General features: G+C 47.4%; 1 protein-coding gene across 1 annotated transcript in view; it reads right to left on the bottom strand.

The window, feature by feature from the left end:
• Nucleotides 1-14,265: 14,265 nt before the first annotated feature.
• Nucleotides 14,266-19,856, bottom strand: part of yeats2 (YEATS domain containing 2) — a 189,478-nt gene continuing 183,887 nt past the window's right edge. Inside the window, 2 exon segments of the mRNA XM_038815545.1 lie at nucleotides 14,266-14,847; nucleotides 15,617-15,690. Of these exon segments, the coding sequence (XP_038671473.1) occupies nucleotides 14,721-14,847; nucleotides 15,617-15,690 (201 nt within the window). The 3' untranslated portion in view covers nucleotides 14,266-14,720.

The following is a 19,856-nucleotide window of genomic DNA, read 5'->3' as shown; positions in this document are numbered from 1 at the left end:
GACTGCAGGGAGGGAGACTGTAGTAATGCAGCACTACAAACAGCAGCTCTACAGACTTCAGTGCAAGAGATATTGCAGAGCTACAGGCGGCAGTGCTAGAGATACAGCAATGCTACAGACAGCAGTGCTAGAGATACAGCAATGCTACAGGCAGCAGTGCTGGAGACAACAGTGCTACAGGCAGCAGTGCTGGAGACAACAGTGCTAGAGGCAGCAGTGCTGGAGACAACAGTGCTAGAGGCAGCAGTGCTGGAGACAACAGTGCTAGAGGTACAGCAGTGCTACAGGCAGCAGTGCTAGAGGTACAACAGCGCTACAGGCAGCAGTGCTAGAGATACAGCAATGCTACAGACAGCAGTGCTAGAGGTACATCAGTGCTACAGGCAGCAGTGCTACAGGCAGCAGTGCTAGAGGTACAGCAGTGCTACAGGCAGCAGTGCTAGAGATACAGCAATGCTACAGACAGCAGTGCTAGAGGTACATCAGTGCTACAGGCAGCAGTGCTAGAGGTACAGCAGTGCTACAGGCAGCAGTGCTAGAGGTACAGCAGTGCTACAGGCAGCAGTGCTACAGGCAGCAGTGCTAGAGGTACAGCAGTGCTACAGGCAGCAGTGCTATAGGTACAGCAGTGCTACAGGCGGCAGTGCTAGAGGTACAGCAGTGCTACTGGCAGCAGTGCTCGTGATACAGCAGTGCTACAGGCGGCAGTACTAGTGATACAGCAGTGCTATAGACAGCAGTGCTAGAGATACAGCAGTGCTGGAGATATTGCAATGCTACAGGCAGCAGTACGAGAGATACAGCAGTGCTGAATATATTGCAATCCTACAGGCAGCAGTGCTAGAGATACAGCAATGCTACAGACAGCAGTGCTAGAGGTACAGCAGTGCTACAGGCAGCAGTGCTAGAGATACAGCAGTGCTACAGGCGGCAGTACTAGTGATACAGCAGTGCTGGAGATATTGCAATGCTACAGACAGCAGTGCTACAGACAGCAGTGCTGGAGATATTGCAATGCTACAGGCAGCAGTACTAGAGATACAGCTGCGCTACAGACAGCAGTGGTAGACACTGTAGTCTAACAGCAGAGGGACAGGAGTCATACTGCAGTGTTAAGACAACATTGTTAGATACCACAATTCGACTACAGAGCTCAAAGAGTCAGTAGTGCTAGATGCAGCATTGCTAAAGACAGCAGTACAAGAGACAGTAGTGCCAGAGACAGGAGTCACAGTACAGTGTTAGAGACAGCGGAGCTGGAGTAGAAGTCAGAGAATAATGCTCGAGACAACAATGTTAGAGACAGCGGCACTAGAAACAGCGACATTGGACTGCAATGGAAGAGACAGTAATGTTGGAGTTAGCAGTCAGACAGGGGGGGGGGGGGGGGGGGTAGAGACGAGTCAAACAGAACTGCAAGAGTTCAGGCAAACTGCAGCATTAAATTCAGTAGCGGTAGAGGCAGCTGTGCAAGAAGCTGTGGTTAGCAGCAGCTGAACCAGCAGTCGGACAAAAGAGCTAGAGAATTCAGTCCCATAGCAGCGTTCGAGACAGTGGCCAGATAGCAGTGATTAATATGTTCATTTTTGGCAAAACAAGGCCTGCTTAACTATGGGGAGGATTGACAATCAGTGGTCCCCGCTGCTGTGGAGACAGTGCACACAATGATAACTGAATGTCTTAATTACATCCCAATCTCTGAGTAACAGAGAACGAGGTGCAGTCCGGGTCCACGGTAAAAGTCAGTCACAGACCATGCTCTATGTGCTGTTGCCTCAGGGCTATCTTCGGACAATCACAGTGATCAATGAGGAGATCCCTTAGGTTCCACACTTTCTTTGAAGGAATTGTTTTCTGGTGTTTTTGTTTTAAAGTATATTTATTGAGATTTTGCATTTTAGAGAATTATGCAACAAAGTTACAAAATAATCCATCCCCATAAGTAGGAAAAAGGAAGACCCTCAGAGCACAATTTGTTTTCAAGAAATGGATATTGTCGATGACATGTTCCTGTTCCATCAGTGTCTCGATTTACCTTTTATCACCCTTATGGTCAGATCTTTCCATGCCTCACCCGTCTGCAACATCCTTACAGACTTCCGAGATCTTTGCATTCCTCCAACTCTGGCTGCTTGAGCAAACCCACTTCCCTCACCCCATCGGTGATAGCCATGTATTCAGCAGTCTACCAACGCAAAGTTCCTCCTGCATGACTTGCCATGGCTGTTTTTGGGACAAAGTTGTGCGCAATTTAGATACTGTGTTTCCTCTGCGTCTTTGTCTGTAAAGCACTTTGGGATATCCATAAAGGTGTTATCTAAATAACATTCCTTTTAATTCTCAGAATTAAATAGTTGCTAGGTAGCACAGAATCTGAGTACTGCTGAAAAAAGAAACTTTGTTGAAGTTTCTCATATTGTCCCCATCAGGACAGATGCAAGGTTGCCGAATTTTAAAAGGTGCAACAACTTATACTGCATGAGAAGAGTGCACGGACTTCCGGTGGCCGAGTACATGAGGTGGCCCTCGTTAGGGTATTGTACTTTTAGCATTTTTCGTCCAGTCTCTGGGATAATTTTATTTACAAACCCACTTGATTAATGGAATAAGTGCCCACATAGGGGAAATGGCCAGAAGGACCAGGGGGAAGAAGCTTGAAAGCAGACGTTCGTCGACTGAAACGGAGGCTTCTTGGGGCTTGTCAGTGGAGAAAATGGTGGAGGCAGCATCTGTGACTCCGGCCACTCCACTAACGGCTGAGATGTTTACCGGCACCTTGGTGCCGTACTTCAAGAAGCAATGGTGGGTTGTGTTGTGGGACCTCCACAAATCGACGAAAGAGGGTCTGGCTCCGATTCGTTTGGCGTTGGAGAAGATCAACGAGACGGTAAAAGCTCATGGTGTTGAAATACAAGGCGTGGAGGCAGAGTGACCAGATTGCCCCTCTGGAAGCAGAGGTGCCTCTGGTGCTGGTGTGAATAAAACACTGAAGGCCAAAGTGAATGATTTGGGGAATCATTTCAGGAAGCATAATATCCGAGTTGTGGGGTCACCAGAGGGGATGGAAGGTCCAACTCCCGCAAAATAGAACATAGAACATAGAACAGTACAGCACAGAACAGGCCCTTCAGCCCTCGATGTTGTGCCGAGCAATGATCACCCTACATAAACCCACGTAATATTTTGTGAAGATGTTTGGGAAGATGATGGGGGAGGATGGACTCATATATCTCCTCCTGTGTCGGATCGAGCCCACTCCGGTAGAAGCCCCATCCCAGCAAACCACGTGCAGTCATTGTGGGGTCCACAGTTTCCAAGGAAAGGACTAGGTCCTGGAATAAGCAAAAGAGCATCGTGACTGTTAACGGGAAGGCCACCTCATCAGGCTTTCTGAAGACGTTGGTGCGGAGCTGGCCACAAAGTGACCGGCTTTTCACAGCACCAAAGCACTGCATAAAAGTCGAGTTCGATTTGGGGTGGTGTATCCGGCGCAGCTCAGAGTGACTTTTAAGAACATAAGAACTAGGAGCAGGAATAGGCCATCTGGCCCCTCGAGCCTGCTCCGCCATTCAATGACATCATGGCTGATCTTTTGTGGACTCAGCTCCACTTTCCGGCCCGAACATCATAACCCTCAATCCCTTTTTTCTTCAAAAAACTATCTACCTTTACCTTAAAAACATTTAATGAAGGAGCCCCAACTGCTTCACTGGGCAAGGAATTCCATAGATTCATAACCCTTTGGGTGAAGAAGTTCCTCCTAAACTCAGTCCTAAATCTACTTCCCCTTATTTTGAGGCTATGCCCCCTCGTTCTGCTTACACCCACCAGTGGAAACAACCTGCCCGCATCTATCCTATCTATTCCCTTCATAATTTTAAATGTTTCTATAAGATCCCCCCTCATCCTTCTAAATTCCAAAGAGTACAGTCCCAGACTACTCAACCTCTCCTCGTAATCCAACCCCTTCAGCTCTGGGATTAACCTCGTGAATCTCCTCTGCACACCCTCCAGTGTCAGTACTTCCTTTCTCAGGTAAGGAGACCAAAACTGAACACATTACTCCAGGTGTGGCCTCACTAACACCTTATACAATTGCAGCATAACCTCCCTAGTCTTAAACTCCATCCCTCTAGCAATGAAGGACTTTTGAGGGTAAAGACTATTTTCTCGATGCACCGGAGAAGGCGGATTCTTTTGTAAAAAAAAGTATGGGTTGATTGAGGTTTTTGGATGTTGGAGGTGGGCATGTGGATGTGGAGAGCTGTTGGGGTTCCATGATTTCTTTGTTCTTGTATGAGTTGTGTTTCGAAAGTTGAATTTGGGTGGGGGGGTTAAGATTATGAGGGGTTTTGTTCTTTGTGCTATGACTTATGGGAAATATATACTCCCTGGTGGAGTCCTGTGTTTAAGGGCGTGGATGGAGGTCAGGGGTTACCTGTAATATAAGGGAGTTGGTTACCTGGAATATAAGGGAGTTGAATCGCCGAGTGAAAAGGTTGAGGATATTTGCTCACCATAAAATTTGAATGCTGATGTAGTGTTTCTGCAGGAGACTCATATGCGGGTCACAGACCAGAGAAGGTTGCGGAAGGGGTAGGTGGGACAAGTTTTCATTCGGGCTTTGATGGTAGAGTCTGGGGTGGGGCAATATTAATCAACAAAAGGGTTCAATTAATTTTCTGCCGCTAAAATCTTGGCAGATGCTAATAGTAGACATGTTAGTGGATCCTTGGCGGGCACCTTGGTGGTCCAGGTTAATGTCCCAAATTAAAATGATACAGGATACACGTTGCTTGTCTCCATTCCTGATTTGGACTCACATCAGCTAATCTTGGCAGGGTGACTTGAACTGTGCTCTGGATCCCTGGACTTCATCAGAGGTGGCAAGAACGTTGTTGGCTTTTCTCGAGCAACTGGTGTGTTGTTGGGGTGGGGGGGGGGGGGGGGGGAGAAAGAGAACAGATCAGAGGCATCTTTTGCACCCGAGGGTCAAATATTTTAATTTTTTCTTCCATGTCCACCAGGACTTTTTTTTGGGACGTAGGTCTCTCCTCCATTTGGTGGAGAGGGCAGGGTATTCGGCAATTGTGATTTCAGACCATGCTCCACATTTTGTGGATTTGATCCTAGACTCTGGTCCCGCCCAATGTTTTCCATGGAGATTGGATACAGCATTGTTAACGGACAAAACAGTTTGCGAAAACGCATGTCCGCCGCCATCGGGGAATATATTAAATTTAATAAGAGTGAGTTTATATCACCTTCTATATTCTGTGAGGCCTTTAAGGTGGTCATTAGGGGGGAGAAAATTTCCTACAAAGTTCACATGGAAAAGACGGTGGGGGTGGAGCGGCAGAGGCTGGTAGACTCCATTCTTGAGGTGGACCATCTGTACTCGCTTGCCCCAGCTCCAGAGTTGCTTCCAAGCAGGAAAAAGCTGCAGATAAGATTTGAATTACTACCAACAGGAAAGGGGGTGAGCCAACTGCGATGTTCGAGGGGATTATTTTATGAACATGGGGAGAAGGTCAGTCGCCTTTTTGCTCATCAGCTGAGCAGCAGGCATCTTCCCGGGAGATTCTGCAGATAAGGGACTCCAATTGCAGCCTGGTTTCTGCCCCGCCTAAGGTCAGTGTCACTTTTTAAACATTTTATCGGGATCTTTATAGACCTGAGCCCCCAGCGAAGAGTTCAGCCATAACGGAGTTTTTGGATGGGTTATCCATCACAGTGGTGGAGAAGGAGAGGCGGGAAGAGTTGGAATCCCCATTGAGCCCTGAGGAAATTCTGAAATGCATTGGATTAATACAGACAGGTAAAGCTCCCGGCCCCAATAGATTCACGATTGAGTTTTATAAGACATTTGCAGGACAACTGATTGCTCCAACGTTAGATATGCTTAATAACCTTGTCCTAGGGTTCATTACCCGTTACATTTGCACAGGCCTCTATTTCCTGGTCCTTAAGAAGGACAAAGACCCTACGGAATGTGGGTCATTTCGACTTATTTCGCTTTTGAATGCGGATGCTAAATAACTCGTAAAAGTGCTGGCACTATGGTTGGAGTCCTGCCTCCCAGAGGTGATGTCGGAAGTCCAGACAGGCTTCGTCAAGGGCCGGCAATTGTTGGCCAATGTACATCGGCTATTAAATATTGTCCTTTCCGCTTCTCCTGTGCCTGAACCAGAGGTGATTGTTTCTCTGGATGCTGAAAAAGCATTTGATAGGGTGGAGTGGGGATATCTCTTAGCGATTCTGAGGTTTGGGCAAAACTTTATATCCTGGATTTGTTTACTGCATAGGGCCCCCACTGCTAGCGTTCGCATGAATGCCTTGAATTCGGGCTATTTTCCACTGACTCGCGGTATGAGGCATGGATGTCCATTGTCTCAGCTACTCTTTGCTTTAACAATAGAATCGCTGGTCATAATGTTAAGATCTTTTAGTAAGTGGAGGGGGATAGGTCAGGGAGGGAGGGAGCATGGGTATCCTTGTACACAGATGATCTGCTTCTTTATATTACGGACCTGGTATGGTTGAGATAATGAAGCTATTTAGGAGCTTTGGCTCCTTCTCGAAGTAACAAGTTTAATTTGGATAAGAGCGAATACGTTCCGGTTAATTCCCCGTGGAGGGGAGTCAATCTTGGGATGTTACCTTTTCACCTTGCCAGATCTAGCTTTCATTAACTGGCCCACGATTGGGCCTCATTTCATAAACTAAACCATGCTAGCCTGGTTAATCTGACTGACAAAAGTGGGATAACCTCCCCCTGTCCTTGGCGGCCAGGGTTTCAGACTATTAAAATGAATGTCCTCCAGAGGTTTTTATTTATTTTTCAGTGTCTCCCCACGTCTCTCCCTAAATCCTGTTTCGTCAGAGCTAATAAATTAGTGTTGTCTTTAATTTCAGTGGGTAAGACTCCAAGGGTACATCGGGATAGACAGTCAGGTGACCTAGCTTTACCCATCTTGCTATTTTATTATTGGGCAGCCAAGATTGAGAAGGTATTGGGGTGGTTCAGTGATCCGAGTTCTTGTCGAGGTTCTAGCCTGGATGCATTAATAACTTCCTCGTTGCCGTTCTCTCCTACTAGATTTCCTTCGAATCCGGTAGTGGTGTCCACCCTGAGAATCTGGACACTGATCAGACAGCATTTAAAATTTAGGTCCATGTCTTTGGTGGCTGCATCTGCAATAATCACCTCTTTTTGCTAATGGATTTGGACTCGACATTTAGGTCATAGGAGGGGAAGTGTATGGAGAGGTTTGGGGGCTTGTTTTTGGAGGGAAGTTTTGCCAGCTTTAAGGAGCTGTCAGAAAAATTTCAACTCCCTCGTTCCAATCTGTTTAGATACTTTCAAATTTGCAATTGTTTGCGTAAGGCCTTTCCCCTGGCACCATTATTCTCCCTGTTGAAGAGAATTTTGTCTTTGGCTCGGTCTGGTGGGGGGAGTATTTTGTGCACTTATAGCTAAATCCGATCAGCAGTCAGCTCCGATGTATGAGGTAAGGTCAAGTCGACATAGTCCCAAATGACCACAGGCTGCTTTCCCCTTTGAGGGGGAGAGATGACTGGTGGTGATTTAACCTGGGGATCAGCACACCTCAGGCGAGTGCAAGGTTGAGAAGGCATGAATAACCTCAGTAGGTACGAGAATTGAACCCATGCTGTTGGCCTTACACTGCATCATGATCCAGCTGTCTAGCCAAGTGAGCTAAACCGGCTCAAGATGAAATGGAAGGGTGAATTGGGGTCAATTAAAATATATTTTTAAAAAGGAGTGCATGATGGTGCATTCCCCATGGCAACACCTCAACCAATCAGCACCCTGTCTGTACTGCAGTATAAATTGTTGTTGGTATTCTTGCATCAGTCCTGATGCGTGCAAGCCAAAAGATTTGATGGCATGTCTCTTTTTTTCCCAACAATACTCAGAAGGAACCAGACCTGAAATGTTAACATGTCTATTCACGCCACAGATGTTGTCTGGCCCGTTGATCTAGGTTTCCAGCATCCTCAGGATTTTGTTTCCAAATTGTTAATGAATTGACTTTTGTTTGGTCTGTGGAAGAAACCACTTTCTATCTTGCATATTAATTACCGTCCATCCCCCACACTACAGAATCCTAATCTACCAGAGTATGGCCACTTTGGGAAGCGTTAGTTCAAACTACATTTCAAGATCAATTATTTCCAGGGATAAATGGTCGTCAAATCCCAAAGTGGCACTTGGTGAGAAAAATGAGAAATGTTCCAGTGCCCAGCACTGACATCCATTACTCTCATGAGCACAATCATTCTTCAAAACACAGTAATTCAGAAAGCTGTGCAACAGGATGAAACACACCAGCGGTTTCCTGATATTACCTTCCAATACCCAGGTGGCGAACGTGCATGGATTGATGGTGGAAATAATGTTTGCCCTGATCACATGCGCACATCGATCATCACCTTGAGGGAAAGGGCACAAGAATCATTGAATCCCTACTGTGCAGAGGAAGGCCGTTCATCCTATTGAGTCTGCACCAAACCTCCAAAAGAGCACCCTATCTAGGCCCTATCCCCCACCTAACCTTTGGACACTAAGGGGTAATTTATCATGGCCAATCCACATAACCTGCACATTGTTGGACTGTGGGAGGAAACCCACCCAGACACGGGGAGAACGCGCAAACTCCACACAGTCACCCAAGGCCGGAATTGAACCCAGGTCCCTGGCGCAGTGAGGCAGCGGTGCTAACCACTGTTCCACCGTGGTTGTTCTCAAGCAACATTCATAGAAGAAGGTACGTTTTATTACTTTAAAAGAGGAAAAGCTGTGTTACTCTAAAGAAACAAAGTGTGGTGTACTCCAGGAGGGAAACTCTGTTAACACTATGGCAGCAAATCTCCCATACTCCTGTACAATTTTTTGTATTTCCCCTTTGGAGAGAACTTCATCTTGCCATTCTGCATGGACAAGCAATCTCATCTCCTAATTGCTTGACTGATAGGAATGCTTTCCATTGCTTGTGTGGTTAAAGATACTGTCCACTGCTGTGCGAAGGCCACATCTATACTGTACTAACCAGCCTCAGCTCTGGTCTCCATGACCATGGGCTAAGATGGTGAAAATCACCTCAGGTCCCTAATTCCCCCTTCTGGAAAATGCATCTATATCCAGGTATTGGAGGTGGGGGGAGGGTCTTGGCTGTGGCACCTCTCGTGGCAATACAGCCAATGCTCTCAGTCTAGATTCACATGTGAAGACGAGCTGCTTAGATGAATTGCCAGAAAATCTTTGGTGCCCCAGCAAGCGTCAGCACCTTCAGGAACGGGAAGGAAATTGGTAGCTTACTGAGGGACCACTGCAGATGTTTCTCTGGTGGGGGGTGGTAATCGTACATGAATTCTGATGAAGTTTGCTTGGTGAACTGAATGGCCTTTTCCCACTCCTGAAATTGTAGAGTTAATTTCACTCTGATTTCACCTAACCCTTCAGCGTATTACCATGCTCACAGGGAGTATGGCTGTAAAGAACATCAGCTTTGGCACTGTATCCATGGTCTGGATTCTCCGATTCTGGAGCTGTGTCCCCACGCCGGCGTGGGAACGGTGGCAATTTTGCGCCAGTTTTTCTGTTTCCGATTCCCCGTTTGGCCGAGGGCTAGCCTGCCGCCAGCGTAGAGCACCCGGCTCTAGCTGCCGATAAGCCCTGGAGAATTGCCAGTCCATGGCCGCGCATGGTCGCGGCGGCGGCCTACAGCAGCCACGCTGTGCTACATGACGCCGGCCGCTCGTGGACCTGGCCCACAAAATAGTCCCCCCCTTCGGCCAGCATACACGCCCCGGACCACCCTCCAGTGTCCCCAGCCCGGAATAATGTCCACCCTGCCTCAGGCAATGTCCTAAGGCTGTCGATACGTGGCATGCACTCCGAGTACGCCGCTTTGTAGTGGCAGCGCATTGTGAAAGCGGCACCGCCCCCGATTTGATCGGGAATTCGGATTCTCCGGCCATTCGCCAAAAGCAATTTTGCCGTCAGCGACCGGTGAATCCAGCCCCATATCTCCCAACAGCATTCTCTTCAAGTGTGGGCTTTCCAGTTCGGAGTGTGGGATCAGCTCCATAATTTCCTCCATCTTGAAAACAAAGTTTATTGGGTAAGTGGACAGAGTCTAATCCAGGGGTGGGCAAACTTTTCCGTGCAAGGGCCACATTCAGAAATTCACAATTTTAAAGGGCCGCATAGTATATTAATTAATAGTCCCGGTTGTAACCAATTAGCGTGCGGCATATACCACAGCGCTTCCCCCGGCGGCATCCTGCCTTTAGCCCTCTTTTTCTCTACTTTTCAAAAATGGCGCTTCACCCGGTTATGATTCTGGGCGCCTCATATAGAACATAGAACAGTACAGCACAGAACAGGCCCTTCGGCCCTCGATGTTGTGCCGAGCAATGATCACCCTACTCAAGTCAACGTATCCACCCTATACCAGTAACCCAACAGCCCCCCCCCCCATTAACCTTATATAAAAAAATAAATAAATAAAAATAAAAAAACATTTTTTAAACATTTTTTTTTATGACTTGGTCTTGGTGGGCCGCATAAAGACCTTTGGCGGGCCGTAGTTTGCCCACCCCTGGTCTAATCTATTCTGTTGAATAAAAAGGACTTGGATGGGATCGTTGTTATTGATATGGGGATTGACATTACATTTGTTACCGATTATTGTTGGGTGTAAATTTGGGAGAAAATGTGAAAAAGGAGAATAAAAAAATATTTTTTTACAAAAGGGACTTGGATTTGTACAGCACCTTTTGCAACCTTAGGTTGTCCCAAGATGCTTTAAAGCTAATGAACTATAAGTGTAGTCACTGATGTAATGTAGAAAATGCAGACAAATGACATTCCCTGTGTCAGAGTTATCGTTTTGGACACATCCTGATTATTTCATTATTGATTTGTTAATCAAAAGATTAGGCATTGCATTGACAGCGTGCATCAGCCCTTCACAGTGGAGTACATAACTAACATGAAAATAGCCAGTGGGCTGCAGTGAGAAGGTGACCCAGACCCTGATCCGTGCATTGGGCACTGTGTAGGAATCTTCAGCCTGTTTGCCAGTCACTAGTTACGATGGAGTGCCAGCTTGGTAGCACTCTCACCTCTGAGGCAGAAGGTTGTGGGTTTAAGCCCCACTCCAAAGGACCTAAGCACATAGTTTAGGCTGACACTCCAGCACACTACCAAGGGAATGCTGCACTGTTGGGAGGGGCTGCCTTTCGAAGAAGACATTAAATCGACGTATTCCCTCTAGGATGGATGTAAAATATCTCATGGCTTTATTTTGAGGAGGAGCGGGGGCATTATCCTGTGTCCTGTACAATATTTATCATTCAACCAAGAGCATCCCGTCATTTACTCAGTTTTTTGTGGGTTTATTGTGCGCTAATTGACTGCTACATTTCCTTCATTACAACAGTGACTAAAATTCATTGGTTGTACAATGCACTGGGATGTCCTGAGGTTGTGAAAGGTGCCATGTCCACTGTGTGTAAAAAAAATCGTCCAAACCTCGCCCACTGTTCTTTTGGTGATGATCTTAAATGTAGTTCTGAATACCTCTCTCAGATCTCCTTACCTCCTCTGTTTAGAGACAAGGGCACCAGTGTCACTAGTCTCTCTACTTAGCTAAAGCTTAGTCCCGGAAAAACCTTAATCCATCTCTTACTGCCGTTGTATCTATTGAAAGCCCGTTCATTGGCCTTTCTGCTTTGGCCGATAGTTGCCATCTGTGATGGTTATGGGCTTGGAAGATTTCAATCTGGTTACGATCCCTTTGCCAGAAGGTCCTGCACCTGTATGGATCAACAGCCTCATGGTTAGCAACTCAGTAAGACGCCGCACTGAAATGGGCCCATTAAGCGGATGTGCATCATCTCAAATTTTAGTGACAAAGTCTGCAAAATTAGTGGCAAGCTAGCATTTCTCAACATGATGAAACATTGTCTGGGGAAGCTAAATCAGAAATTCAGTCACCCCCCCCAACAGAAAGGTAAATGGTCACAACTAACTGGCTCTGATGAAGGGAGCATGATCTGGGTTGTTCCCTTTCAGAAACTGACAAGACTGACATAGAATCATAGCATTTACAGGGCAGAAGGAATCCATTCGGCCCATCGAGTCTGCACCGGCCCTTGGAAAGAGCACCCTACTTAAGGCCACGCCTCCACCCTATTCCCGTAACCCCACCCAACCTTTTTTGGACAGTGAGGGGCAATTTAGCATGGCCAATACACCTAACCTGCACATCAGAAAGTGCAAACTCCGCACAGTCACCCAAGCCGGGAATCGAACCTGGAGCTGTGAAGCAACTGTGCTAACCACTGTGCAACCGTGCTGCCCTAACATGGGTGGCACGGTGGCACAGTCGTTAGCACTTATGTCTCACAGCTCCAGGTTCGATTCCCGGCTTGGGAGACTGTGCGGAGTCTGCACGTTCTCCCCGTGTTTGCCTGGGTTTCCTCCGTGTGCTCCGGTTTCCTCCCACAGTCCAAAGATGTGCAGGTTAGGTGGATTGGCCATGCTAAATTGCCCCTCAGTGTCCAAAAAAGGTTGGGTGGGGTTACTGGGTTAGAGGGATAGGGTGGAGGTGTGGGCTTAAGTTTAAGTAGGGTCCTCTTTCCAAAGGCTGGTGCAGACCCGATGGGTCGAATGGCCTCCTTCTGCACTGTAAATTCTATGATTCTGTGTGTTTGCAGCATATTATGTTACTCACTTAAATTTCTAGCATTCTTAATTTTTTAAATTTTATCTCCTGGGGAGAGCTGTTTCAAAGTCCGAGACCATAAAAGGAATTACACAGCCAGAAAATTGTGGCAGAGATATGACAGAGCGAGTATGAGGAGGTGCCCATATAAAGAAAAAGCTATTAACCAAAAGTCTTATTGTTGTGCTATCAAAGTGTCTGTACCCAGCAAATGGGCAAAACTCAGGGTTTGTTCAATTCATGTCAATTTTATTGAACTGAATTTTTAACTCATTGTCTGTGGGCTCAGGAACAAGGAGAATGGGGTATTTTAAACCCACCACTGTTCCAGCAAGACCAAATCCACCGCATTCTCATCCAGCAACAGTTTTAACCTTCCCGGCACATGGACATGAGGATCCAGCACATGGACATGAGGATCCAGCGCATGGACATGAGGATCCAGCGCATGGACATGAGGATCCAGCACATGGACATGAGGATCCAGCACATGGACATGAGGATCCAGCGCATGGACATGAGGATCCAGCACATGGACAAGAGGATCCAGCACATGGACATGAGGATCCAGCACATGGACATGAGGATCCAGCACATGGACATGAGGATCCAGCACATGGACATGAGGATCCAGCGCATGGACATGAGGATCCAGCACATGGACATGAGGATCCAGCACATGGACATGAGGATCCAGCACATGGACATGAGGATCCAGCACATGGACATGAGGATCCAGCACATGGACATGAGGATCCAGCACATGGACATGAGGATCCAGCACATGGACATGAGGATCCAGCACATGGACATGAGGATCCAGCACATGGACATGAGGATCCAGCACATGGACATGAGGATCCAGCACATGGACATGAGGATCCAGCACATGGACATGAGGATCCAGCACATGGACATGAGGATCCAGCACATGGACATGAGGATCCAGCACATGGACATGAGGATCCAGCACATGTGCATGAGGATCTATTTTGCTATTCAAGCAATCTGACAGTCAGTGCTGCCCAATACAAGTCAAAGCAAACAGCTCAAAAAATAAATGCAAAGACTGCCAGCCAGTGAGGGTGAGAGTTGGAGCCAAACTCCCCGTGAGACAGCTCAGTTAGCTACACAAATGCCCGTGGCTTTGAAAGCGAGACCAATCTTCAAGGCACCTTTGCCCCTGTGACACACTCCTCAAGTGCCAGGTTTGGGAAAGGAGATGGCGATAGTGACCTGGTTTCTGGTGTTGTTGGTACTGTTAAGCTAGCTGTGTGAGGGCAGCATGCAGACCACAGTCTGATTTCTCACTGGCTGCAATGAGATACTGAGCTTCGTTTTCCTATCCGCGCTTCAGACAGACACTCAAGGGCAGGCAGATGGGGGGGGGGGGGGGGGGGGGGGGGTTGCAAAGATGAAGCGATAATACTCTCCAGCCTGTTGCCACTGACAAGCTGAATAGTCCCTCTGAGTAAAGTGCATGAAGCCTTGCGTTGGCTTTCAAACATTTTTCCAAAACAATTTTTAATAAAATAACAGGCTGCTTTATTCAATGGATGCCATTATTTGGTCCAGAGGTGAGAGTGCTCAGATTAAGGGGAGGATGATTTCTATTTGAGTCCTCTTGAACTGTACATCACAGTGTAATAATATAATTGATCCAGTTTCCTCCCCCTCGTGCACCAATCCATTGACACTGAAAAATATGTCACGAGTGGTGTCGTCCTTCATATCTTTGTCCAACTGCTTGATCAACCACAAGAATATGTATCCCATTCCTTACGACAAGGGCCAGCTCCAATCAGCAGCACTCTTCCTGGAAGCTTCCGTGGCCCCAGGGGAGCGCTAGTGACACACAGTCTGCAGAGGCACAGCGTCACCCTCCAATGCAGTGACAACAGCCGGCTTGGACATTCCTGGGCCCCTGTCTGGATGCAGAGGGTGGGAGGAGCGTGAAGGTTTTCATAGTTCTTGTTGGGGGTTCTGTTCAGTTGCCAGCATGCCCATGTACTTGTTGGTGAGGAAGTCACAGACGGAAATGTTACAGATGGCTTGGTGCACGTTGATCACACTCAGCTCTTTGGGTGTTCTGAATGAAACAAAGAAACATAACCTTCACTATTTACAAATGAGGGCTAGGATGATAACAGCATAGAAGGTGGTCATTCAGCCTATCTTGCCTATGCTAGCTCTTTGAAGGAGCTATCCAATTAGTTCCACTCTCCTTTTCCTATAGCCCTGCAATTTTATTTCCCCTTTTCAAATATTTACCCAATTGTCTTTTGAAAGTTTCTATTGCATCTGACTCCCACCAACCTGACAGTCAGTGAATTGCAAATCATGATAGCTCACTGTGTAAAAGAAAATCTCCTCATCCATCTCCTCCCCCCCCCCCGGCTCGTTTGGCAATTGGTTGAATGGAAGATTCTCTATCATTCTTGATTGTCCTGTTGAGTTGCAATCAGTAACCCAATACTCATTAAGAATACTCCCAATATGCCTCTTTTGGAGGGGGAGAATCGCGTGGGGTTGCCAGGGCGGCGTGGAGTGATTCGCCCGGCCCTCCCACGATTCTCCCACCCGGCGTGGGGGTCGGAGAATCGTGCCCCCCCAAATTTACACTGGGTTCCAGGGAGCACACTTTGTAAAATCGAGTCTCGGGCCTTTTGTCACCTCCAGATTCCACTATTCTAACTGCTCTTCTAAACAACCTCCCATCTTCCGGCCTCTCTAAACATCAACTTATCCAAATCTTTGCTTGCATTCCATCATGTACTGAGTCCTGCTCTCCACTCAACCCCTGTCCTTGATATTGGCTGCCACGCCCTGAGCCGATTAGAAGGAGGAATGTAACATACCTGCTGTGGGGAGTGCTCTGGTGTGCAATTCCCAAAGACTCTCGGAGGATGTCACTTACAAACATTTCAGCAGCCTAAAAACAAAGAGATGAAAGCGATCAGAACCATTAGGGTCATAATTATGGAACTCCCCCACCCCCCTACGCCATGGATTGCAGCGGTTCAAGAACCCAGCTCGCCACCACTTTCTCAAGGGCAACTATAAATAAATTGCTGGTCCAAGAATTAATTTTTAAAATTGGATGGGCACTTGATGGAAATAAACTTGCAGGGTTACAGGGAGAGAGCGGAGCATTGGGACGGACAGGATTACACCACGGAAAGCTGGCAGATTCAAGTATGAGTATCATAAATAGCTTGATAGCTCCGACAGTTAGCAGACTGTCCAGTGAGTCTATGTGCTACAATGGGCTACCACCCTCAAGTACCCCTCCAAGCCACACCAAACCATTAAGTACATTAACTCACAGAAGGTTGCAGCCTCTGCACTCTACTCAGTAAGCTTTGTGCACGTGAAGTGGAGACAGCCTGAGTGAGAGCGCCCGAGTGAGGATTGAAATATGGTCATTTGGAGCAGTGTGGTCATTCGGTGCAGAGTGGGAGCAGGTGCTTTTTCCCTTTAGTTTGTTTTATTTCTTTTGGCTTTGTAACTGTTAATGTGCAGGAAGAGATCCAGAGAGAATCCTGGGAAGGTAAAAGTTTAATTTAAAGGGATAAGACATGACAGGAGAGCTGCAAGCCGTGGTTTACTCCTCTTGCTCCATGTGGTAGGCTGGGGACAGTTCCAGTTCCCAGAGTCAGCATGTGTGCAGGAAGTGGCTCCAGTTACAGCTCCCGGAAGCTCGAGTTTCAAAGCTGAAGCGGCGGCTGAAGACACTGTGGAGCATCCGCGAGTCGGAGAGCATCGTGGACAGCACATACTGAGGGGTGGTCACACCGCAGGCTGAGACACCATAGGCAGGAAGGGAATGGGTGACCACCAGACAGAGCAAGAGAGCGAGGCAGGTTGTGCAGGAATCTCCTATAGCCATTCCCCCGCAGAACAGATTTACCATTTTGGATACTCTTGAGGGGAATGGCCTCTCGGGGGAAAACAGCAACAGCCAAACTCCTGGCACCACGGTTGGTTCTGCTGCAGAGGGGAGGGATAATAAGTGTGACAGTGCAATAGTTATAGGGGACTCAATTGTAAGGGGAATAGACAATCGTTTCTGTGGCCACAAACGAGACTCTAGGATGGTATGTTATCTCACTGGTGCTAGGGTCAAGGATGTCTCGAGGCGAGTACAGGATATTTTGGAAGGGGAGGGTGAACAGCCAGTGGTCGTGGTACAGATCGGTACAAACGACATAGGTTTAAAAAAAGGGACAAGGTCCTAAAAGCAGAATACAAGGAGCTGTCTGGCACAAAAGTAAAATTGGTAAGAGGGCTTACAAAGGAAATTATGAATAGTATCCAATCCAAGGAGAAGGACACAGATTGGCCAAGAAAAATAATAGGTCTGAGGATTGGGAGCAGTTTAGGATTCAGCAAAGAAGGACCAAGGGATTGATTAAGAAGAGGAAAATATAGTACGAAAATAAGTTTGCAGGGAACGTAAAGACTGATACCAAGAGTTTCTATAGATATGTGAAGAGAAAGAGATTAGTAAAGACAAATGTAGGCCCCCTACAGACAGAAACAGAAGAATGTATAATAAGGGACAAAGAAATGGCTGAGCAATTGAATACATACTTTGGTTCTGTCTTTACAAAAGAGGACACAAATCAGATACAAGAAATCATAGAATTTGCAGTGCAGAAAAAGGCCATTCGGCCCATCGAGTCTGCACCGGCTCTTGGAAAGAGCACCCTACCCAAGGTCAACACCTCCACCTTATCCCCATAACCCAGTAACCACACCCAACACTAAGGGCAATTTTGGACACTAAGGGCAATTTATCATGGCCAATCCACCTAACCTGCACATCTTTGGACTGTGGGAGGAAACCGGAGCACCCAGAGGAAACCCATGCACACACGGGGAGGATGTGCAGACTCCACACAGTCAGTGACCCAAGCTGGAATCGAACCTGGGGCCCTGGAGCTGTAAAGCAATTGTGCTATCCACAAGGCTACCGTGCAATGTTGGAGAATGAAATGTTTAGTGAGAGGGAAGAACTGAGGGAGGTCAATATTAGTAGAGAAATTGTGCTGGGAAAATTGATGGGATTGATGGCAGAGAAATCCCCAGGGCCTGATAATCTGCATCTCAGAGTGTTTAAGGAGGTGGCTCTGGAAATAGTGGATGCATTGGTGGTCATCTTCCGGGATTCTATAGACGCTGGAACAGACCCTGCAGATTGGAGGGTAGCTAATGTCACTCCAATATTCAAAAAGGGAGGTAGAGAGAAAAGAGGGAATTACAGACCAGTAAGCCTAACATCTGTAGTGGGGAAAATTCTTGAATCCATTATCAAGGACTTTATAGCGGAACATTTAGAAAGCAATGGCAGGATCAGTCAGAGTCAGCATGGATGTATTTGTCATGCTTGACAAATCTGTTGGAATTCTTTGAAGGTGTAACTAGTACAGTTGACAAGGGGGAAGCCAATCGATGTGGTATATTTGGACTTTCAGAAGGCGTTTGACAAAGTCCTGCATAAGATATTATTGTGCAAGATTAAAGCGCATGGGATTGGGGGAAGTGTACTGAGGTGGATAGAAAACTGGTTGGCAGAGGGGAAACAAGAGCAGGAATTAATGGATCCTTTTCAAATTGGAGGTAGTAACTAGTGCAGTGCCACAGGAATCTGTGCTGGGACCCCAGCTATTCACAATATATATTAATAATTTGGATGGAGGAGCAAAATGTAACACCTCAAAGTTTGCGATACCAAATTGAGTGGGAGAGTGAACTGTAACGAGGATGCAGAGATCCTACAGCAAGATCTGGACAGATTGGCCGAGTGGGTAAATCAATGGCAGATGCAGTATAATTTGAATAAGTGTGAGGTTATTCACTTTGGAAGCAAAAACAGGAAGGCAGATTACTACCTAAACGGTTGTAAATTGGGAGAGGGGAGTGTGCAGCAGGACCTGGGTGTCCTTGTGCACCATTCGCTGAAGGTAAGCATGCAGGTGCAGCAGGTGGTAAAGAAGGCTAATGGTATGTTTGCCATCATTGCGAGAGGTTTCGAGTACAGGAGCAGGGATGTGTTGTTGCAATTATATAGGGCCTTGGTGAGGCCACACCGAGAACATTGTGTGCAGTTTTGGTCTCCTTTACTGAGGAAGGATGTTCTTGCTCTCGGGGGAATGCAGCGAAGGTTTACCAGACTGATTCCAGGCACTGACATATGAGGAGAGATTGACTAGGTTAGGATTGTTCTCACTGGAGTTCAGAAGAATGAGGGGGGATCTCATAGAAACTTATAAAATTATTTTTTTAAAAATAAATTTAGAGTACCCAATTATTTTTTTTCCAATTCAGGGGCAATTTAGCATGGCCAATCCACCTACCCTGCACATCTTTGGGTTGTGGGGATGAAACCCATCCAGACACGGGGAGAACGTGTAATCTGCACACTGACAGGGACCCAGGGCCGGGATTCGAACCTGGGTCCTAAGCGCCGTAGGCAGCAGTGCTAATCACTGTGCCACCCCGAGACTTATAAAATTCTAACAGGACTAGACAGGGTAGATGCAGGGAAGATGTGCCTGATGGTGGGTGTGTCCAGAACCAGGGGTCACAGTCTGAGGATTCAGGGTAAACTATTTCAGACAGAGATGAGGGGCGAAATTCTCCGACCCCACGCAGGGTCGGAGAATCGGCCGGCGGCGGCGTTATTCCCGCTCCCGCCAGGTTTTTAATTCTCCGAGCAGCCAAAAACCGGCGTTGTGCAAATCCCGGCGGCAGCCTCTGAAAACAGCTAGCGCCGGCGGGATGTCATTGATTTTTAACAGACAGACATTCTCCGTGCCGGATGGGCCGAATTCCCGCCGACGTGGCCACAGGTCACGTCGGCGAAAAACAGAGTAGCTGTAAAATGGCGTCAACCATTGATGATGGTTGATGCCGTTCAGTGACCTAGGACGAGTGCGGGGGTAGCGACGTTGGAGAGGGGTGGATTGGGGGGGGTTGCGGCGTTGAGGGGAGGGGGGGGGAGGGTACCGGCGTTGACAGAGAGGGGGGGGGGGGTACCGGCGTTGAGAGAGAGAGGGGGGGGACACCGCCGTTTATGGGGGGTGGGGTTGCGGC

This window comes from Scyliorhinus canicula, chromosome 13 (genome assembly GCF_902713615.1).
Source record: "Scyliorhinus canicula chromosome 13, sScyCan1.1, whole genome shotgun sequence".
In the NCBI taxonomy this organism is placed as follows: Eukaryota; Metazoa; Chordata; class Chondrichthyes; order Carcharhiniformes; family Scyliorhinidae; genus Scyliorhinus; species Scyliorhinus canicula.
The sequence above is the reverse complement of the archived record's forward strand: the minus strand, read 5'-3'. Positions and strand labels throughout refer to the sequence as shown.